General features: G+C 46.0%; 1 protein-coding gene across 1 annotated transcript; it reads left to right on the top strand.

The window, feature by feature from the left end:
• The first annotated feature begins 601 nt into the window (after positions 1-601).
• On the top strand, positions 602-3,186 carry LOC311060396 (zinc finger protein 503-like). The gene is made up of 2 exons (XM_084078569.1): positions 602-1,140; positions 1,552-3,186. Exons 1-2 carry the CDS (start codon positions 886-888, stop codon positions 2,950-2,952), a joined length of 1,656 nt encoding a protein of 551 aa, XP_083934695.1. The 5' UTR covers positions 602-885; the 3' UTR covers positions 2,953-3,186.
• Positions 3,187-4,471: the final 1,285 nt, after the last annotated feature.

Genomic DNA, 4,471 nt, shown 5'->3' with positions numbered 1-4,471 from the left:
GCATGAAGCATTGAATTCATGTTTATTTTTTATTTTTTGTCACATTCCTAAGCCAATACTTTTATGACAGTATAATACTCTGCAAGTCTCCTACTCCACCAGTCATCAAATTATTTTTTGGGTGAACTACTCCTTAAAGTTTTTAGCTAGGCCTACTCACATTAAGAGTAGGCCTATGTCTTGCTCTTGGCAAAAATATTCAATATAGCCTAAGGGTCCATTTGGGCTATGTACACTCCCAGAGTTAGATTTAACACTAAGGATTTAAAATAAATCCTCAGCCTACACAGTTAAATCATTTAACTGTGTAGGCTATATGTTCTAATCAGTGTCAATAATCACCTCAACCATCATAAACCAGCACGCATGCGTAAAGGCTCAAATATGCATAAACGCGCACGTAAAACAGATAACTTAGAGCGCTCGGAGTGGGTGAAATACACGTCCGTCTGATGAGGAGGGAGGGCGTCACATTCCCTTGACCCTCCAATCACCTCAGGGTCTCATTTGATTGGAAGGCGGCAAAGGCTTTAATCTCAGGACTAATTCAGATGCTGCTGAAGGGAGTGTTTTTTTTTTCTTCCTCCCCTGCCACACAGTCTTGGTAGCCTATTACCGAGGAGGCGCTCGGACCCGCCGCCACTCTGCACAGCGACACTGACGATGAAGCCACACGGTCACAGCTGCTGCGATATGTGCGGATGTTGTTGTTGATGTTGAGACCCATCGCTGCCTCTTTCTTTTTAAGGATTTAACCAAAGATTAAATTTGCTTCCACTGCGTGATAATAACAAAACAAGGCTTTATTCTGGGGTTTTCTTTTGTTTTTTTAAATCATTTTACTGATCGCATGTATTTTTCTACCAGATCAATGAGAATTGGGTCATGATCACATCTCCCGTGGTATCTGTACTGAGAAATAGCACGACTCGAGTGTGGGAGAGGAGCGGTTCTCCCGGGGAGAGGGACGCAGCGAGAATCAACAAGCTATTCGTTCACTCCGTTTCTCCCTCGGACCCTTCACGGCAAGCCAAGCGTCTTCCGATCAAGGTTTTGAAAATGCTCACGGCACGGGCAGGACACCTTTTACACCCGGAGTACCTTCAACCTCTGCCGTCAACACCTATCAGTCCCATCGAGGTAAGCGCGTCTAACTAAAATGTGCTTATGGCTAGAGTAGTGACATCGGAAAAATGCAGGCTACTGTTACTCTATCAGTTTAAAACGATGTCTAATACCCAAAATGTTCTTTAAAATGTCCTAAACCTAAAGTGCAAAATGTGCTTTACTACTACTGTAAGGGCATTTGTTCTATAGAACAGCCGATGAGTAGCCTATAGCCTACTAGTGTTGTTTCGCATTTCATCGTGAGACAAGTTTATGCGCAATGCGTTAAAACCCCGTGCGTAACGCGAAAAACAAATGTGTGGATACCCAATAATTAATAGCCTATACAATTACACCATACGAGGTATATTTACAACTCAAACACAACGACCCGAGTGCTTCGATACGTGTTATTAATTGTATGTTTGCTTTATATTTTAACAGCTTGATGCCAAGAAAAGTCCACTGGCTCTTTTGGCTCAGACGTGCTCGCAGATCGGTAAACCAGACCCGCCGTCTTCCTCCAAACTGTCGTCTGTCACCTCAAATGGATCTAGTGACAAGGAGACGAAATCTGGACCCCTGAAGATGAGTGATATCGGAGCTGAAGACAAATCGAGCTTCAAACCCTACTCCAAATCATCAGAGAAAAAGGAGTCGTCCAGCAGTGGAGATAAAACTAGTTTCCGAGTGCCTAGCGCCACCTGCCAGCCGTTCACTCCAAGGACAGGCAGTCCCAGTTCGTGCACCTCCGTGTCCCCGCTGCCATCAGAGGGCAAACAGGGCGACAAGGAGGACAAGAAGGAATCTGACAGCAATAAAAACACTACGACGGAGAGCAATGGCAGCCATAGGATAAGTGGGATTAACTCCGACGCGAACCAGCACCAGGAGAACACATCTGGAGGCAAGACGGTCACATCAGACTCGATATCTGTGACTTCATCGTCCTCCTCCGTCCTCGGGTCCGGGCTGGTAGCGCCCGTTTCCCCCTATAAACCCGGGCACACGGTTTTCCCCTTGCCCCCCGCCGGGATGTCCTACCCGGGTAGTCTGGCAGGTGCATACGCCGGTTACCACCAACACTTTCTCTCTCCGGGCATGACTTTAGACCCCAGCAAATCGAGCAGCCAGCTTTTGAGTGCACAGTTTGCCAGTTCACTCGGATGCAGTAAAGCCGGATCGCCCCCGACCCTAATGTCCGCCAGCCTGTGTCGAGACCCGTACTGTCTGAGCTACCACTGCGCCAGTCACCTGTCCGGCGCGTCCAGCGCCAACTGCGCCTCGCACGACTCCGCTGCCGCCGCCGCGGCCGCCAACGCTTTAAAATCTGGATACATGATGTACCCGACGCACCCGTTGCACGGCGTGCACTCCTCTTCTTTTGGCGGGCACCACCCGCTGTACCCGTACGGCTTTATGCTCCCCAACGACCCGCTGCCGCACATCTGCAACTGGGTGTCGGCGAATGGACCTTGCGACAAGCGCTTTTCTTCCTCCGAGGAGCTTCTCGGTCACTTACGGACTCACACGGCTTTCGCCGGGACGGAGAAGTTGATCTCGGGATACCCGGGGTCGTCGTCGCTGGCCAACGCTGCCGCCGCCGCCGCCATGGCGTGTCACATGCACATGCCGCCCAGCGGAGGCCCGGGGAGCCCCGGCGCGCTGGCCCTCAGGTCCCCGCACCACCCGCTGGGACTGAGCGGCCGCTATCACCCGTATTCAAAGAGCCCCTTGCCCACCGGGGCGCCAGTGCCCGTGCCCCCTGCCTCAGGGGCATATTACTCCCCCTATGCCCTGTACGGACAGAGACTTACCACAGCATCGGCGCTGGGATATCAGTAGCTATAAAGACAAATAATTATACGAACGTTTATAAAAAAGGAGATTTAGGCCTAATGAGTTTTATATTGTACTACTTCATGCAGGGCGGGATCCATGTGGGCTCAATGTATTTATTTGCGATAGCTCCAAGCGTGACAATAATAAAAATAATTCTAATATAATTTGCAAAGGCCTCGATGTGCATTATTTTATTATGGAGGAGGTAACTGAGTTTTGTGTACCACTGCCTGCTGTGATTTTAAAGGCCTTGTTTTTCCTTTCAGATGTTTATGGGACTGTATATTAGGCTATTTCAGGCTATTAGGCTTATATGCTGCCGATATGAATGCTAACGTTTCACGCCAATTTTAAATTAAGAGCGTTGATGCAAATGGTGCTTTAAATGTAGGCCTATGGCTGCAGGTTTTAGGTGGCTTGTCTGTAAAGTCTATGCCGGGATTGTTGATATGGAAAATCAATAGCCCTATGACACCTGCATCTTCCAAAATTATTGCATTGCCGACACGTTATATTCGGGACAAGAAAAATGCATTTCATAAAGTTATTATTTGCGGCTGTTAGGCTGCAGACATTTCACATTGTTTTATTAGCATTATGGGCTAGAAATGTAAATAGCTACACATCCAACATGCCTGAGTCATCAATTAGGACAGGTACTGTAGGCTATGATATATATACGGCTATTATTAGGCCTACAACCATTAATAATAGCCTCGTCATATATGCAAAAATGTCTGCTTATGAAAACAACTCTTTGTAAGGGACAAATAGCCTATTATAGGCTAGCCTATTCCCCATTTCCTCTATTTAGTTATTTCTTTATTTTATTTTTGGATGTGTTTGTTCGGCTGTGCTATTAACACGTGTGGTGGGGATTAAATTAGACCTAATCTCTGCAAGGATGAGATCGCATGCAGGAAGGTAGGCTTATATACCAGATATCTCAAGCAAATTGATTGATTGATTGATTGATTGAATACTTTATTTAGAAGTTTGCAGAAAAAAAGCACATGAAAGTACAGTTGAAATACAAGGTCAACTAAATAGGATTTTAAAAGCCCAAAGAAAGCTGTTTCAATTCCTTTTGTACTCAACTCATGGTGGAAATAAGTGCTGCTGGATTTATTTGATTTTATTATTGTTATTATTCATGCAAAGTAGACAGTGTAAACAACTTCTGTGGGCTATATTGTATTGTGCATAAGTGCACTAATATGAAGTCTATCAAAACCGGCCATTAGGCTGTGGCTAATTATATCAGCCTATAGCTAAATTGAGCTAACTGTCATACAAAACACTCATATCTTATTTTATTAAGGGAATAACTAGCTACAATAACAACATATTTTAGAAGGGGTTATTTGTGTTGGCCTGCACGCCTGCAATGTCTCTACAACTGTGTGTGTGTGTGTGTGTGTGTGTGTGTGTGTGTGTGTGTGTGTGTGTGTGTGTGTGTGTGTGTGTGTGTGTGTGTGTGTGTGTGTGTGTGTACTTGTCTATACTTCCACTGTTTCCAGGG

Source organism: Gymnoscopelus microlampas, assembly GCF_963454915.1.
Source record: "Gymnoscopelus microlampas genome assembly, chromosome: 14".
Lineage (NCBI taxonomy): Eukaryota > Metazoa > Chordata > Actinopteri > Myctophiformes > Myctophidae > Gymnoscopelus > Gymnoscopelus microlampas.
Note: the sequence above shows the minus strand (reverse complement) of the source record. Positions and strands in the feature narration are given on the sequence as shown.